The 17,990-nt window shown below is 36.7% G+C and overlaps 1 protein-coding gene across 2 annotated transcripts; it reads right to left on the bottom strand.

Moving 5' to 3' along the window:
• Positions 1-5,122: 5,122 nt before the first annotated feature.
• LOC121300165 (MOB kinase activator 1B) lies at positions 5,123-17,865 on the bottom strand. Of its 2 annotated transcripts, XM_041228630.1 has the most exons (7): positions 17,692-17,865; positions 12,218-12,384; positions 9,475-9,510; positions 8,799-8,892; positions 7,448-7,581; positions 6,379-6,542; positions 5,123-6,048 (listed from the first exon to the last, which is right to left on the bottom strand). In XM_041228630.1, exons 1-7 carry the CDS (start codon positions 17,703-17,705, stop codon positions 5,971-5,973), a joined length of 687 nt encoding a protein of 228 aa, XP_041084564.1. In that variant the 5' UTR covers positions 17,706-17,865; the 3' UTR covers positions 5,123-5,970. The 2 variants fall into 2 exon arrangements, with proteins under 2 accessions (XP_041084564.1, XP_041084576.1); XM_041228642.1 differs by lacking the exon at positions 9,475-9,510.
• Positions 17,866-17,990: the final 125 nt, after the last annotated feature.

The following is a 17,990-nucleotide window of genomic DNA, read 5'->3' as shown; positions in this document are numbered from 1 at the left end:
AGGGCATTCTTAATAATGGAATGTGCCCGTGCCCCCCCCCCCCCCCCCATTTGTAAATATTTTAAAACAGTTGGCACACTTAATTTAAAGTGCCACAGATCATTTTCTCCCCCTTACACATATGGAGGCATCCATATAAACATCTGCCAAACAAAATTCCCATAGTATTTTTTTCAGTCTCTTTTTATGAAGTTAAAACATACCATTTTTAAAATAACTAAATGCAGAAAAGTATTGATATAATTTGACAGTACATTTAATGATATGCTTACAATTATCTAGCTTAAAAGAATTATCAACACATTAGTGTCATCACTAATAGTATGTGATTAGCAGCAAATCAAACATATTTAACTAAAATTCCCCCCTTAAGTCAAAACATTCAAAATAAAAACAAAATTAAAACCAGGATTTCCAAGGGACACCTTTACTGTTAAAATCCAACGCTACAAACTGCATTTTATTATTATTAAAACATTTTTTTAAAAAAAGGCAATCTAATCCCCTAACCCCTTTCACCACCACCACGACCCTTTGTACAGAAATGAAGAAAAATAGTATCTCCTAACCTCAATTACTGTAAGGGTTTAAAAAAAAAAAAAAAAAAACATTCACAGCAAAATAATGTTTAATATTAGTGTTAGTATTTATACCAAAAACCATTAGTTTCTAGAAGTTGCTGTACTAAGTTCTGCAAGAATTCAAATACAAATGCCAGTCTAGTGCAATGGAAATGACAATGTACTAATAAACTGCATAGTAAGCTAGATATTGACTATATTTTACCATAGGAAATGGCTCAGCTATTGCTCAAAGCGAGTCACTATACTTAGATGCCCAAGTGCTATATTCAGTTCATACAATGTAGTAGAATCAAAAAGTCTGGCACTTGCTGGGAAAATGCAGGGGCATCCTGAGGAGGGCTTTAGCAGAGCAGCTAAGCGGTCATCTGATACAGAGCACTTGAGTTAAATGTCAAGTGAGGACTGGTGTTCCAACCCAAACTGTATTTGATGACCAGATATTCTCTTCAACACTGTGAGGTTCCTTGGGTAGGGAGGCGTGTCTGAAAGGAATTTGGAAACGCAAAACACCTTCCTGTCTGTTAAGAATGCTCTCTCATGTAGTTGGCATTGAACTAGAGTAGTGTCACAGTGATGGGCATTTACTATACTTTCCCAGTGTGGGGCACAGCAAGCCATTGCTGTGCAGGTGTACTGAAAACAAAGTCTAAGGGGGTTGAAAAAAAAAAAAAAGATTTTAAAACCTGGTTGTTCCACTTGAGTTGGCAACTCCTCTTCCTGAAGTGTTCAGTAGTCTAAAAAAGCCACTAAAACTGAATACCACCCACTGAGCTTTGAAAATTACTTTAGCTGGAATGATGATGAACCTAATGATCCTTGCAAACCCGGTCAGACGAACCAGCATAAGACAGAAAAGAACCTCAACGGGCATAAGCCTGGAGTTAAATGGCCAAGAGCTTGTGAGAAAACTGCATGGGACACAGTAAATACAGATCTCTGTTTCACTTTGGAAAGCGTAATGGAACAGTTGAAAAGAAGCTGGATAAATTTGGGGACATCATCTACGCATATGGAAGCGAGAGGTTTGGAATTGAAAAAAAGGAAGGAAAAAGTACAAACTATTCCTGGAAAGTCTAGACGGCAGCAGGAGATTGAACGCTTAGAGAAAAGAGGCTGTTGAAGAAGCAAAAGGAGAAAAGCAGAACAAAGTCAGAAGGAGGGACTCCATCTGTTACAAAGGGTCATAAAAGATAAGCTTGCAACATTGCGCAAAGCACCTAAGGAAACTCTACAAAAAGAAAGAGCGTGCGAGAACTAACTTTTATAAAGATCCATTCAAATTTGTAAAGAAGATATTCATCAGTGAGAAAAATGACACACTAAAATCACCAAGTTTGAGCTGGACAGATATTTGGAGGAAACACACAGATTCAAAAAGGCAGGAGCCTATGTCAATTCCTTCAGACATCCCACCTATCAATCCACCCAAATACCTGTGCACCTAAGTGGAAAGAAGTAGAGCAAGCTGTGAAAAAAGCAAGGGCTTCATCATCTCCAGGGCCTAATGGAGTTCCATACAGAGTGTACAAGAGTGCTTCTGGAGTTCTACGAATCCTGTGGAAATTGATGAAAGTGGCATGGGGAAAACAGGTTGTACCAAGAGCATGGCGCAGAGCAGGTGGAGTCTTTATACCAAAAGAAAAAGATTCTACAAGCATCAGTCAGTTCTGTCCTAATTCCCTATTAAACGTAGAAGGCAAGATTTTCTTCAGCATTATTGCTCAGAGATTGTCAACCTACCTATTAAAAAGAACTGCTTCATTGACAGTTCAGTACAAAAAGCAGACATTCCAGGTTTCCCAGGATGCTTAGAACACATCAGCATAATCTGGCAACAAATTCAATCAGCTAAAAAGGAGAGGAAGGAGCTCCATGTGACATTCCTGGATTTGGCTAATGCATATGGTTCAATGCTGCATGAACTTTGGGCAGCACTTGATTTTTTCAGCATACCGATTACAATAACAAATTTAATGAAAGCCTACTTTAGAGATTTGCAATTTAGTTTTTCAACTTCAGAATTCAGCACTACATGGCAATGCCTAGAAGTTGGAATAATGGCAGGATGTACCATTTCCCCACTGGCTTTTACCATGGCAATGGAAGTAATTATTAGGGTTTCAAAATGGATAGTGGGAGGAGAGCACTGGACTTCTGGAATGCGACTACCACCAATTTGAGCATACATGGATGATATGACAACAATGTCTACAACAGTAGTCTGCACTAATCGGTTATTGGGCAAATTAACCAATAACATTGAATGGGGACAAATGCAATTCAAGCCCACTAAATCAAGGAGCATCTCTATAATTAAAGGTAAAGTAGTAGATAAAAGGTTCTACATTAATGGAAAGGCAATACCAAGTGTCCGAGAAGCCAGTGAAAAGTCTAGGGAGATGGTACGACGGGGATCTAAAGGACACAGTTTGTGTGGGAGAAGTTAAGACAACAAGCAGTGGAAGGGTTGGAGTGCACAGACAGCAGCGCTTTACCAGGTAAACAAACTCTGGTGCTTTCAGTTTAGTCTACTGCCAAGACTGCTGTGGCCACTGAATGTGTACAAGGTTTCCTTGACAACAGTTGAGAAGCTGGAAGCTTTAATCAGTTCATACGTCAGGAAATGGTTGGGAGTTCCACGCTGCCTCAGCAGAGTGGGACTTTATGGTAAAGGAATACTGCAGCTACCAATCTCTGCTCTAACCGAGGAGTTTAAGTGTGCCAAAGTCTGACTGGAAATGACATTGGTAGATTCACACGACAAATGCGTAAGGGAGGCAGCACCTATGTTGAAAACTGGAAGAAAATGGATGGCAAAAAAAGCTGTGGAAGACGCTAAGGCTGCCCTTTGAATTGGAGATATTATGGGGTTCAGAATGGAAAAGGAGGTTTTGGTCTCAGTTCAGCTCCTCCTACATGGCACAAGGCAATTCCAGCTCAACGGAGGAAGCTGGTAGTCAATGAGGTGCAAAAGCAGGAGGAGAGGATCAGGTTTGTAAAGGCCATTTCCCAGGCCAAGTAGGGAGAATGGATGAAATGGGAGAGTGTGGTGGAACGCAAGATCGGCTGGCAAGACCTATGGACAATGGAACAGAGCAGGATTAGATCAACATATGATGTTCTCCCATCACCACAGAACCTAAACCTCTGGGTGGGTGAGGATGTCCTTTGTGTTCATCATTAAGGCACATTTTGACAGGATGTAAGGTGGGTCTTAGCCAAGGACGGTTTACTTGGCGCCATGACCAGGTGCTGCAATGTCTGGCCTTAGCATTGGAAGACAAGCATAACCTGACCAATAAGTTGCCACCAGTTCCACTAAAGCATTACACACAAAAGACAATATTCCTCCGTCCAGGAGAGCAACCACCAAGAAAAGGTGTTAAAACCAAGCCGTGCCCAGGACAACTGGAAGCTGCTAGAGACTGGAACATGCTGGCAGATGTTGGTCAACGGCTTATTCTTCCACCTGAGATTGCCACCACTAACCTTCGACCAGAAATTGTCTTGTGGTCTGGATCAGCACGCCTTGTTCCTCTGGTAGAGTTAACAGTGCCATGGGAAGATGCTGTGGATGAGACGTATGAGAGGAAGAAACTTCAGTATGCTCAACTAACTGCTGAAGTGGAACAGCGAGGATGGAGAGTCCAGGTTCACCCAGTGGAGGTGGCTTGTCGAGGATTTGTGGCACACTCTACAACCCAGTTTCTCAGAGATGTTGGGTTCAGTGGCCAAGAGTTGCGTCGCACAGTGAAGAACTTATCTGAAGCAGCAGAAAGGAGCAGCAACTGGCTGTGGTTGAGACGGAAAGATTAAGGATGGGGATCTCAAGCACAATAGAAATAAAGCAAAGCTGATGTACAGGTAAGTAAGCTGGGCTGAGCTGAGTGGGGTGATGCTGGGATGCCAGAATCACTGTTTAACCCTCTCGAGGTGTCGTGGGCTAGTCAATGAAACACCAAGGATGGAAGGTGCCCACTTGAAGACCCCAGAGATGTACCCTACTTAGCTCAATCCAGATGGTTGTCATGCTGATGCGCCGGGGAGACTGCACTGGGTTGATCCCCGGAGCCAGCATCGCAGCCATTGTGTGTGCTGATGCGCGGGGGAGGCAAAATGAGCTGGTCTCTGGAGCCAGCATTACACATCAGCAATCAACACCAGACAGAAGGATATCTACATCATCAGATGGAAAACAACACAAATGGATGGTGATGCAGATGGATCACATTAGTTTACTGCAAAGCTAAGTCTTAGTTGGTGCTTATCTTGGCGAGAGCAGAGTTGAAATCAGCATGAAGTTCAACATCTACTCTCATGTAATGGAAATCTTAAAACTTGTAACAGCTAAAACTGTATGGTAATATTAGCTAGCATGAAGCAACTACGCTATATGCACTAAGTCAGTTAGTTGTTTATAGATTCATAGCATTAGCAATTATTATTTTGTTCTTTAATGGCACATTTTCAGAGGCGCAAATGCTTTCTGCATCTTTCCCATGGTGTTTATAATAGATATCTCCAATTGGTATATTATGTTTTAAGTTTTGTCAAAAAAAAAAAAAAAAACATTTGACATGACTGTTGATCCAAAAAGGAGACTTCCGAGGAGTTGCTAAAGCCTGTGATTTTAGCCCTCCACTGATCCATAGACCTGGTACAGAACAGAGAAGCAGAAAACAAGACTTCTGCTTACCCATTTTGATACTTAAATGTGATGACCAAATATGTCTAAGATATACCTTCTTACATTGCCATCTAAATGAAATATTTACTTTTGACATTCCTCATATTACAACATAAAAAAAAAATTGTTTATTGTATTCAGAAGGACTAGCTTCTAGTGTTTTAGTCAACTGTTTTAGAAGAAATGTGTCATTGAACGTTGAGTTACTTGACCAATCAAATAAAAAAACTTATATAAATAATAATAATAATAAATACTAATAAAGCAGTGACTTTAAAGTCAGATTGTGAAAATCTTCCCAAATTAAAGTAGACATTTGCTGAATGAATCTCAAATTGTTACAGTATCTGTACGTAGTAGGTTTGTCCCACCATACCTGTGAATCTCACTAGGCACTTGAATCAGAAATTAGTTTTAGGGGTGTTCTAGTTAGGGGTGTTCTAATGTTGCCACTATAGCAAAACACCCACCAACAATCTAAAAGAGTACCACATTAAAGATGCCTGTCTAAAGACGACTTGCCAACAACCTGCTAAGCATCAAAGCCTGTCATTTCCCTATCTTGCTAAAAGACATTCTTCTAAACTTTTCACATACTGTAGCACACAGAACAAAGCTAGACTGTCTGTACAAAAAGAGAGAAATCAAAGAATAGTTAGTCTGTTTGAAGGAAATATTTTCTTTTTGTTTTATCTCCATTTATCTGTCCTTGGTGGTAAGCTTATCGATCAGCTCTTGCAGAGGTACAAGTTCTTTTCTGTCAATCAAGTTGAATTCCTACAAAAAAAAAAAAAAAAAAAAAAAACTTATTGTAATTCTCTATATCTATTAAATGTATTATCTTTTCTCAAAATCAGCTTTGTATAGATGAACATTCATTTTTACAGTTCAATTACTGGTTCAACAAAAATTAAATAATATAATAACTAGTGAGGTTTATCTGAAAGGTTTTTAAATTGTTACATATGGCAGGTATTTCTGCCTTGTTAATGTAATCTTACCTTGGCCTTTATTATATTACAGGAAAGTGCTGCAAACACACAAGGTACATTGGAACATGCAATAACAGGAAAATCAAAGTTGTTGAAATGTCAGAAAAACATGTACCTGAACAAAGAAGATAAAGTGTTTGAAAGAAGTATTGAGATGGGCCTCTTCCTGTAGCTGAATCACAGTGTCAAAGTGCTGGTGGTAAATGTGGGCATACACTCGAAACAGCCGCTTCAGGATGGTCTTAGCCACGGACATGAAGTTCTTTGGGAAAGGAACACCTACAAAAAGATATTAAAATGAACAAACGAGGAGTATGAAGATAAACTTAAAACTTAAGGTGGGTGATCTATAACCAAACAAAAAACACAAGACAAAACACATATAACCAAACTACAGTGGTGGCCATGTATGTCTTTACATTCTTCATCCTTTCTTGAAGTTCACTTATCTGACAAATCTATTCAGTCAATCTTATAGATCAATTACTATAGGTCTGTCAATTGTCCATCACATGTTTTCAATGTCTGCGACCTCTTGAAGTAGAATGCAGAATGGGAAAGAATGACTGGTAAATTTAGTAGCTTTAAAAAAATAAAAATCAAATACACATTTACCATAATGTATTTTTTTTTTTTTTTAAAGCTACTAAATTTACCAGTCATTCTTTCCCATTCTGCATTCTACTTCAAGAGGTCGCAGAAATTGAAAACATGCGACAGACAAATCATAATGACATATTTTGTAGTTTTATTTTTATGTTTTTTCAGGCTTCATGTGGCAAGAGCAACAATTTCAGCGTGTAGATAAAACTGTATATAAAGTCCAGAACTTTTAAGGCACTATTATGGCTAAAAAACACATTCATTTGTACAATGTCCTTATAACGTTCATAGGATGAGATGTAAAACCGAGGTCCTATTGTAAGTGACTGTGCAGCAGTTGTTGACGCATAATTCACCCCAAGTCTCTAAGTCGATTTGGATAAAAGAGTCTGCTAAATTACATATAAATCAAGTTTTTTTTTTTTTTTTTTTTCACAGCTGTAAATAACATTAAAACGAAAAACTGTTCACTACTTGACAATATTGGATATTATTTTAAGTAAAGATAATTTCCAATCTGGTTACAATATAAACCCCTTCTATAATGGCTGTATCTTCTACTAGCAAATTTTCTTCTGTACCTATTTTTGATGGGAAGAGGGTCTCATCATCCAACTGGTCCTGTACCCAGGTCATCAAGTAATCAATGTACTTTGGTGCTGAACATTTGATTGGCTTCTTTATATTGGTTCCATCAGCCCAATGATACTCGTATCTTAAATCAAACAAAAAATAAATAAAAAACATAACTCTCAAACTTCTTTCATATTGTTGCCTTAAACATGCCACCTAATGTAAAGCACATCCTGTAAGTACATACACAGAATAGCAGAAATCATTCAACTGCCTGTGCCAAGAGCAGCACAGAATGGCAAATGCATTCAGCTATGATGTCTAGGTCTTGGATTTGTTTTAGCCATTAAAAATTAATCCTTACATAATTGGATTTGTGACGGAACTGAAAAAAAACAAAACATGAAATGTTAAATGTGCAAACCAACTGTTAGTCATTTTTCACTTATGTGGAAAAACGGAAGGAATAAGTCAAATTTGGTTTGTGAAATGAAATCCATGTTTTTCAATAATGAAATTAATTTGTGTGCTGTTCTGCCTTCCCGCTTGTAAGGCTTGAGAAATTTCCAAAGTTGCTGCGCAGTGCATCCTGCAACACGTTAGTTCTGGAGAAGCTTCAAAAACAGGAGGCACTGGGATGACAGCTCCTGTTATGCCAAGACCAAGAGTTGTCTTTATGCGTACCCACCAACATAACAGACATCCATTATTCTGAATCCTTGGTTCTGTGTTTCTAGGTTTATTGGGCTGATTTTACAGATGAATATAATTCAATTTTAGTTATTTTTTATTTGGGTCTATTGGTCAGTAACTTATTACAAATGGGAAACCTTTGCAAGGTCTGAAACAGAGATCAAGAAATGTCATTTTATTTGAACATTATTGTGACACATATTATATATTATATATGTTTTGAAATGTATTTTAATTCCTTGCCCATATAAATACAAAAAATATTTTAAATAAACTGACATAAAACAAATGCTTTTGTATAAAACTGCGTCAAATGTTCAAACAATGAAAATATGGCTCTAAACCAAAATAAAGTTTTGATTCTATTTTTTTTAAGCCTTTGATCCATATAGCACACACACACACACACAGACAGTAAGTGTTTTTGAAATCATGAATGCAAATGAAATAAGTTTCTACAGACTAAAGATCAAAAAAATATTTATGGGTCATGTTCCAAAGTGAAATGTAAACTTATTTTTACAAGTAAGCTTTGTATTTTGATTTAAATGTCTTACAAAAAATGACATTGCTTTTCTATGTACTATTCATTAAATAGTAATAATAAATACCAAAAACATAAATGACCATAACCCACAGGCAGACAGAAGAAACAATCTGACATACTTGGGCCCAGCAGACATAAGAGCACAGCTTTGTTCAGTGCAGAAATCAGTGATAGTTCCATAAAGCATGTTGATCTGGTTGAAGAAGTCTACAGCTAGGGATGGAAAAAGAAAAACATATTTAATTCTGCAAAGTGAGATCAAAAAGTAAATATATTTATTTTATAATATTAGATCCTTGTTTGCATCAATATCATAAAAATCCCAAAATGTGATTTACCACCAGAACAAACCCATCATATGAATACCATGTAATTGTTCTCAACCAACCACCACCTCCCAAGGTTTTACAAAACCTAAAATTACAAAAGTAAAATAAATAAATAAATAAAATAATATTGTAAAAAGGAGGTAAATAATAACAGTAATTTAACACTGATTAAATGGAGACAGAATCACTGTCACTTTAGTGTTTCCACAGCTCAATTTCTGTCAAAAGAGAATGTAGGGCTTTCTTATAATCAAGGCATTTTCACATGCTTCAAAGGGCCACATGTTGGGTGACATTTATAAAAAATACAATGGTATTTGTCAAACACCCAAACTTTCTTGTAAAAGTCCTTGTTTATATTATCGACCAAGGTTTACATGTGCTAGTCTCTGATTAATTAATGACAGCTGGCTCATTTGTATTTTCTTTGTGAAACTAGACAAAGATGAAGCTGTGACATGGTTACCCTGCATCATTTGTCTTGACGAGAAAAGGCACAAAGCTGTAACAAAGGAGAACAAAGCAGTTATCAAGGCTTCCTGAAAGGTTAAAGGTTTGATACTTTTCTTTTTCACAATAAATACAACCTACTTTCAGGTTTTTATGAATAAATCCTGATGACTGCATTATGAGAACTGACCAAAGGCAACGTTATAAATACCTTTATACCTTACATACAGGTAGATCAGTTATGCCTTGATGAATCCGTGTAGGGAAAAGTGCTTTCTTATAATCATATACTGCTACAGATGAAAAGTAAAACAACTTACAATAAATACTGTGGTATAAACTTATGACAACAATTATGAAGAATATGTATTTATAGTTGCCTGCCATTTATGGAACATGTACTATAGCAGGCAGTAGCAATGAAAAACAGTTGGACAATAAAGGATTTAAAATCTGATCTTGTATGAAATTCTACAAAACTTATGACACAGTAATCCGTCGCCTATCCGCCCTCTCCGTTTATCCACCATGATCAAGCTCTTGAACAGGAAAGATTAGTTCAGAGGTTGTAGATCCCACCAAAGTTGTTGTACACTGTGTTGTATGTGATCCATGCACTGCCATTAATGGTAGTGTCACATGAGCTGTTCAGTGTGTTTATGTAAATAAATCCTGTTCGCCTGCGGGGGGGTGGGGGTGGGTTGTGTACCAACTTCAACCTCCGTCTCGTTTCCCTGCCTGTCACTCAGCAGAGAATGCTTGCACCAACACGGCAGACGGCTACTCTGGTCACAAGCATCAATACCCTGTATCTTTCTAAAAAAGGGATTTAGGGGAGCTCCCTAATAAAGACTGAATCTCAAAACAATAAGTGTGTGCATATAGTAATTGTGACAGCTGTGCATAATGGTATTTAAAAACAGGATTCATTCATCCTACTTTTTACATATCCGCCCTTACACTGGTCCCAGTGCAGTCGGATATGCAACGGATTTCACAGCCAAGGATACAAATAACAAAATAGGCACCAGTATCAGGTCACAACCTACACCCGCGACGCCACACCATGTAAAATAGCATTTTATACACATTATGACAATGCTTGGTTTTTGTGAAATCAGACTATTGGTTCCAAAGATATTGTATAGACTTCTATAGCTCAGCCAAATTGTAAGAATACTGTGATAAAACTTTTATTGAATTCAATGAAATTATGGCTACAGATTTAGGGCTATTGTGTAAAATTATTGACCCGAGGGAAGACTATTATTACTGACAGTGGGCTATAAAGCCCGAAGCCGCAGGTAACAATAGTCTTCCCATGGGGCATTTAATTTTCCACTATGGCTGAGTCTGCAGTACATATTTAATTAATGAATCAGTCAAGTAAATAAATGAAGCAAGGATGGATAGTAAATATGACTTTATATATTTTGTTTAAATATATATGACACAGCACATGTAAATAAATATTGACTGATATATTGTGTTTAAATATAGCCGATACAGCATAAGTAAATAAATAAACATAAATGACAGCAAATGTTTTTGAAGTTCACACTGCATAGTTATCAGCGCTCTGTGTGGGTTGCTGATTGCTGCATAATCCAGTTTAAATCCCTGCCATCATATCTGTTTACATCTTTGAGTCAGAAAACAGTGACAGTGACATTTTAATCACCATTTTAGTGTTTAGAGCATCTTTCTTTTGTAGTATGTTTTGTAATTTATTTTTTGTCAAGTCACAGAATTGGTGTTCAGACATTTTCTCTTGTTGTGAGGAGTGAAGATGAAAGGTGTTCCTTGAAAAGGGGCTGGACTGACAGTGACGTGAACCAATTGCATTACAAACGGAGGCTATTAATAATATATTATATTATATATATATATATACACACACACACACACACACACATATATTAATTGATACAGTACGTAGTTCACTAACCAAAGCTGGGGCGTTGCCATAGTGGGTTTTTGGGGTTTTTTTTGGGGGGGTTTTGTATTTTTTGACATTCTAGAACACCTTCTCTAAAGGTTCTTGTGAGAATAATCTTATTGTTATTTTTATGTTGGTTTTATTTTTCTGATAATCAGAGTAACCAATTAATGAAATGCTAAAAAGAAACAAGCATTTACATACAGACTTATGCTGACAAAGCTTTACCCAAAACTAAAATAAATAAATAAATAAAAAAGTGTGTATCCCAGCCTTGGTATACATTTATCCACAACACAAGTCCTAAAAGAAGACTAAAGCTTTTAAAGTAGTTCACTTTTTTATTTTCAATAAGACGATAGCACAATGTTGCAGAGAGACACATTTTATGGCCTGACCCAAATTCGTCAAGTTTATTTCCCAACTGAAGTCCACCCATGAGAGCTAATGGAATATTGATTTCTTATTTTCTCTTCTCAAAGCCATATACCTTCAGGGACTAAACCAACAAAATTATCCTCCTCAGACATGGCTGCAAAGAGCTTTAATACCTGCCTGGGCAGGTCTACCACTATGACTAACTAATTCTTCAGGTCTAGCAGTGCAGACAGACAATCAGTAAATTCTGATTTGCAATGGTTTTTCATCAGTTCGCTGGTCAAGGTGCATTGACAAGCAGTTCACTAACTATACAGTATGTAAAACTGTAAAATAAGTATATATATATATATGTCTCATCCTACTCTGCATGTTACAGATTAAGACTGTACGTTAACAGTTTGAACACAAAAAAATGTTGTAAAACATGTCCTCTACTTACTGTTTACTGCAACCCATTCATTCAAATCCTCCCCATCGGGTAGCATAACAGCCATACGAAGATTGCCACTTCCCAAGGTAGCTTCTGCATGTTTTAAAAGTTCATACTGGTGGGAGCCTTCTGGTATGTTTTTCTTTGGTTTAAACGTCTTAGACGAGCGACTTCCACTATGAATAAAAGAAAATATATTGGGTTTAAATTATCATCAGCCAATATTGCATGCACCTCTGATAAATGTTAATATTTACCTCAACTCGTTTTAACTGTAGGATTAACCTGCAAGTGACACTTATTCAATAACTCTGGAAGGGTTTGACAAGAAATATTAACGGTCAATTTTATCCTTCTTACTATAAAACATGATGATTTTATTTTGCATGATTTTATTATGAATGACAAAAGAAAAACAAAAGGAATACATTACCATGAGGTTCCTTTAGTCTTACTTGTATTGCCATATGCTGTGATATTTCTGAGAACTATTTGGATACACAGACTCCAGGACCCGATTACGTAGAGTCTGTGGAGCTCAGATTTAATTTGGACATCTGGTCCACAAACTATGACCAGAGCATGTCCAGCTCAACAGAAATAAACATTCAAGACAAAATGCTCCATGCATGATGATGAAGCTGTCTGCATGCTGGCTTGTGCGCACTCCATCATGGCAAACACCTGACTACCAGTGCTGGTGGGGGTGGGGAATGGATTTAAAACAGAATAAATCAGGAAAGTCTGCCAGTAATGGAATCTTTACAGATGACCATATGGGGACAGACATGCAATAAGACGATTTAAAAAAAAGAAAAAAAAAAAAAAAGCTAGTAAAATAAACTGTAAAGTGCTTTAAAATACAGTACATGGTTGTTAAATAGGCCTAGGTTTTAAAACTGTACTGCAGACAGTGACAATTTGCATGACTCAGACTCACTGTACAGTCCGAACCATTTGTCTCTTTTCATTAGCCATAAGACAGAGGTTACTGTACAGCAAGTACAAATTCTGGTTCAAAATGTTGTTTTTCAAGTAAAGTTTATACTATAGGTACTGTCAATGCATGCTTTAATATTGTATTTAACATATTTATGGATTGTATTTTGCCAAATGTTGCTTTCATTAATACTGAGCTGTGGTCTGGACTGATTCCTAGCAAATCTACATAAAAATACAACAACTTCCTGGCCAAGTAGGAAAACATTTCAACAAAAGTACTGACTTGGTTAAACTGTACACTCACAAATCGTTCCCCAACAGATCACTTAAGGCTGTTAAACTTCAGGTTCAAACAATTAAGACTAATACCATGTACTGCATTGTCAAACATCTCTGACTCAAATACTGCAACATCCCATCTTTGTAAGATAAAATAAACTACTCACGCACGCACCCACCCATCCAACACGCACAGGTATGTGCTATAATTACTGCAGAGGACACAAGCGACAGCTTGTATTTCAGTTAATTAAAAACTGAAATCAGTTTTCATCTCATTCTTCCTGAAGCATTACTCATTTTTTGCATTTGAACAAAAACACATACAGTAATCCCAATGAGGACAATCTGATCCGTATGTTTGTCAAGTAGGAAGTTAGACAATTTATTAAGATTACAGTTTGTGCACATCCAAAGAAAGGTGACACACACTAAGCTGCATTGTTTAACATTAGATACATCCTGAAAAGGAGTTTACCCATTCTGCCACCACATACAGAATGGGCAAGTTTGAAGTGCACTCTTTAATACTGTTAGATACAGTATGTTGTCTCAAGGAAAACAGAAGATACTCCTTGAACATTTATTGAATATGATTAAAACACTTCTAAAATCTTGTATTTAAAGGTTAACAAAATGCTTATGTAAGTCCTGAATTATAAATTAATGTTTAAAACTGATTTTTGGGTATTTGTTAAAACATCAGCATTTTGACAAGCCTTTACTAGGAAGTGTGGCAAAGTGGTTTGCAGCACGCAGGTGTATGGGTGATGCAGTGCTCAAGACAAGGACAAACAGCAAAGTACTGGTGAAATTATGGTTTTATTTGTAATCCAAAGTCAGATGACAACAGTAAACAATAATGAGAACAAGCAATACACAGCATTGCTTCCAGAGGCAGATTTATCACCAAGAATCGCTCTGCCTCTGTCACAGGAAGTCAATGGCATTTCAAGTGTGCCAGAAAACACATGGTAGACTACACATAAATCAGTATGATTTGCATTCTATAACATACTATGAACCCTTTGATGCATGACCCATCTACCCAAATATTACACTGTACTTTAACACGCGTCTTCAGTGTGCAATATTGTGATTAGCTAAAACAGATTTATATCAGATTTAATAGACTGATCTCAGAATGAATGACTTCGGTCCATATTTTGAAGCAAGCAAGAGTAATAAAACAATTGTAATGGTATAAACTGGAAAGAAACTCCTTGTAGGCCTAGTTGATTGTTGTACTTCGCGCAGAGGTAAATACGTGTGTATATGGTCAAAGACATACAATATACATAATGCAGTTTAAAACACAGTTTCTTTGTCAAGAATCTTTAAGACCATGCAGTAAAAAGCCTATGGGCTGTACACTGTACTGTAACCAGTTAATACTATGTTGATACTTAAAAGTACAGAACCAATTATGAAATCCTACAATTTAATGGTTACAAATAAGCATTTTATTGTCAGATGTGTTTACTACTAGTGGATGTACTGCTTTGCACTGCAAGATAAACTTGACTATCTGAATTCATGCACATTTCATGCAACGTGCTGACACAGTACCACATCTGTAAAACTAAACAAAGGTGTAAAAACATCCTTTAAAAATGAAATTTTGGTAGGAGTCCAGGAACATTGTGAGTCAGAAAAAGCTGTTTCCACATGCATTAGTACTTTGGAAAATAATGGAAACTTCTTGAAAAAAGACAGTATGCATGGCAAGTCACTACTTGCTTGCAATTCGAATGCTTCACTAAAAACTAGCCAAACAGTGATTCTCTTTTGCTTCATAAACATAATATTTTTTTGTTTCACAAACATTTACTACAAAAATGTGTCCTCTTAGGACATTACTGTACATGCCAAATTAACACATTTTACATGTCCTGAATTTGCATCTTAAATCAAGAGCAAGGAAATAGTGGAAATTAATTAAGATCAGCTGAACAATCAGTACATCAGCAAAATTCTTAATATCTTGAGAATGATAGTGCTACAGTAGGACTGTGATATTTTGTATGTTTCCACTGGTGCAATCTATCTCTATTGCAGCTGGCAGCGCAATTGGTCATGTCAAAAAAGTCTATTGATTTAACATGGAATGCCCCCTTATAATACAAAAGATTTGAAGTCAGTGCTTAAAGAGGTTTTGTTCACAGACTGGGATGTCTAAAAGCCTACTGTACTTCTAAAATGTCATTCTATCTGGGTCTAATGTTTAGTTATAATTAAATGACAAACATAATCTGCTTTTACAGACACCACACAAATGGAGTCATACCACCTCAAGTGAGACAGATTTTCTGTGAAAAATCCATGTAAAATGGTATCCATAAGAAATTGAAAAATCCTAATTTCAGCTATCTCAGCAAAACAGTTAATTTTTTAACTAAATCTGTCGCATACTATCACCAAATGTTCTGACTTTTGGCCCAATGACCTAACTGTAAAGTTTTAATCTGATTCATCATATACTGTACTTTGATTTGCAATTGCTGGGGCATCTGACAATTGCAAATGCAAATCAGCTGCCCTGGCACAGGAGTAACTCACTTTACATATCATGTTCCTTCATCACAACAAAATGAATATAGACAGAATATCTTCATATACAGCATCCAACAACAGATCCAACATATTACCTAGTAACAGAGTTGGGGTCAATTCCATTTTTTCAATTCAAATTCCATTTTCCTTTTCTACAATTCCAATTCCTATTCTGTTTTACAGCATAGTCTTTACTGAGGTTTATGCCACAGGCTTTATCAGGTTACCTGACAAGTTCATTAAGTATTTTTTTGCTCAAGAAAGCCTTTGTCTAAAATAACAAATATGAATTTGAAATGATTAAAAGGGAAATGGGATTAGAAATGGAATTGGGATTGAAAAAATGGAATTGACCCCAACCAACTCTGCCTAGTACTCAGTACCATAACTGGGCAGCACATATCTTAAGACTTACCTTTCACAAAAATGTTTCAATTACAGACTTGCGGAAATCACAAATAGTATACTGTTGTTGCTGACACCCTGTCAACCTCCATACATTACTGGCCAGGAATGGGGAAAAAAACATGCTCTTAACTATTACAGAGGTTTCCTAGAGATCAATGGATGATGACCCACAATATTTTTTTAAAAAATAAGTTTTTAGAGTGTAAACACCAAAATACATTACTATGAGAAACACTGAGAACAATTCTAATTGCACGGACAAAAGGCGTTAGTCTTGGCAGTCTTACAGTTAAATTTAAAACGTACCTTTCCTGAAGATATGTTTGAGGTAAGCTTCTGTTGGTAACCCTTTGCTAACAGAGTCGCGACTCAAAGCATGACACGATTTAAATCACAGCAGAAATGTTTTGTTCTTGTTTTTTTGTTTTTTGTTTTTTTTTGGGGGGGGGGGGGGGGGGGGGGGGGGGGGGTACTGTGGGGATTACACAGGTAAATCAAACTTAAATAAAGGCCTCTGCTTAAATAAAACGACTACATTACATGTAAGGAATACAAAGAAATGTAGTTGGGAGCCGCATATGTGTTCTGCCTAGTAATGAGATGAGACTGTATGTTTGGGTCAGACGGGAACCACAGCCATGTTACCGCATTAAATTATTATCTGTTCAACGAAGCGTGTACATGTAAGTTACAATTTCTGAGCATGCACTGCTACATGTACGGATGTCATTACTAAATCTGACTGTGCAATTCGGGCCTTTACATATAGATTGATGTTTGATTGTTTCAATGGGTCTAATCGGACCAGGGTCAATAACAGATGTAAATGAAATGTATTTCCATTAAACTTTACATATAAGGTATATTAAATATTTACATACATATACAAATTTAATATTATATATATATATATATTATATTAGTAGATATATATATATATATATATATATATATATATATATACACACACACACACACACACACACACACACACATATACATATATCTATGTATACATGTACATATATATGAACAGTCTTGTCGTTGCTGACTTTAGTAGTGTGACACAAGTGAGCGTGTGTATTATGTGTTTATGAATAAATGCAGCATACAAGTACTTCCTAGCCCAATTCTAATAACAGCATCAAAATGTAAAATTGTTGTGTACGTTTTCCTGTGGCAAGAGACAGATGAAAAAAAACCCATGTCTGTTTCGTATGGTATCTCTCCTAAACCCGCAGCACCCAAAAAGACAAGTTCATCATTGCAAACAAATAATACAGCGACACATTTATACTCACAACAAAAAGCTCATTTCTGTTCGCGATCGAATGTCAAAAAGAAGTGTAACTCCTGCGAAATGACAAATTTGGAGAGCGCTGTTTACAGGTAAGGTGACTATATAAATAAAAGAAACAGACACACGCCTTTCCGCTCCTTGTTCTCCAAGCCAATGCCAAACTTCTTTCTCTCAAAGTCTGAGCGCAAGCCACGAAACATCTCGCGAGAACAGAGATGCTGACACAGCGAGATTCAGCGATTGATCGCTTTCCCCACATCTCCCCCTGATCTGAAGTGGTACTGTATTATTTAGGATTCA

Source organism: Polyodon spathula, chromosome 2, assembly GCF_017654505.1.
Source record: "Polyodon spathula isolate WHYD16114869_AA chromosome 2, ASM1765450v1, whole genome shotgun sequence".
In the NCBI taxonomy this organism is placed as follows: Eukaryota; Metazoa; Chordata; class Actinopteri; order Acipenseriformes; family Polyodontidae; genus Polyodon; species Polyodon spathula.
This window is presented reverse-complemented; position numbering and strand designations above follow the sequence as displayed.

What these genes read in the sequence shown, in the direction of transcription:
- LOC121300165 (XM_041228630.1), bottom strand. An exon ending in TGAATGGGTTGCAGTAAACA is followed by an intron (nt 9,511 to 12,217) that starts GTAAGTAGAGGA and finishes CCTTTGTTACAG; the next exon opens with CTTTGTGCCTTTTCTCGTCA. An exon ending in GTCAAGACAAATGATGCAGG is followed by an intron (nt 8,893 to 9,474) that starts GTAACCATGTCA and finishes TTCCATCCCTAG; the next exon opens with CTGTAGACTTCTTCAACCAG.